This window comes from Myotis davidii, unplaced genomic scaffold, assembly GCF_000327345.1.
Source record: "Myotis davidii unplaced genomic scaffold, ASM32734v1 scaffold399, whole genome shotgun sequence".
Lineage (NCBI taxonomy): Eukaryota > Metazoa > Chordata > Mammalia > Chiroptera > Vespertilionidae > Myotis > Myotis davidii.
Window position 1 is genome coordinate 5,568,953 of NW_006292094.1, and position 440 is coordinate 5,569,392.

General features: G+C 68.9%; 1 protein-coding gene across 1 annotated transcript in view; it reads right to left on the reverse strand.

Annotated features, from left to right (window-relative positions):
* The window catches only part of SDK1 (sidekick cell adhesion molecule 1), a 455,450-nt gene that overhangs the window by 49,721 nt on the left and 405,289 nt on the right, over window positions 1-440 (reverse strand). The window contains exon 41 of the mRNA XM_015565152.1: window positions 81-218. Within this exon, the coding sequence (XP_015420638.1) occupies window positions 81-218 (138 nt within the window). The remainder of the gene's footprint in view (window positions 1-80; window positions 219-440) is intronic.

Consider the following 440-nt stretch of genomic DNA (forward strand, 5'->3'; position numbering starts at 1 on the left):
AAACTACTCTGTGTTCACCGTCACCCCCTCCGCAGACGGTGCCCCCTGCGGGTGCCCCCCCGCGCTGCCCCTGGCCGTACCTTGCACGGGCGCCAAGGGCTCGTAGACCACGCGGTAGCCCTGCAGGATGCCGTTGGCAGCCGCCGGCTCGCCCCAGGACACGTTCAGCGATGTGGAGCTGACTTCCGAGAAGGCCAAGAAGCTGGGGCTGCCGGGCGCTGGGGGCGGAACAGAAGGGGCGTCATGGGTCAAATGTGTGATGAGAAGCCATGTCCACCTCAGTGGGTCTAACTGGCCTGTGAGCGTGAGGGCAGGACTGACTGTCCCCTCGGAGCTCCTGGGGGGACCGGAGCCAGGCCGAGGGGAGGGAGGGACGCCGGGGCCTCAGGGCTGGTGCCCAGAGTGGCCCCTCCCTGCTGGCCTGGGGCACTGACTCCCCT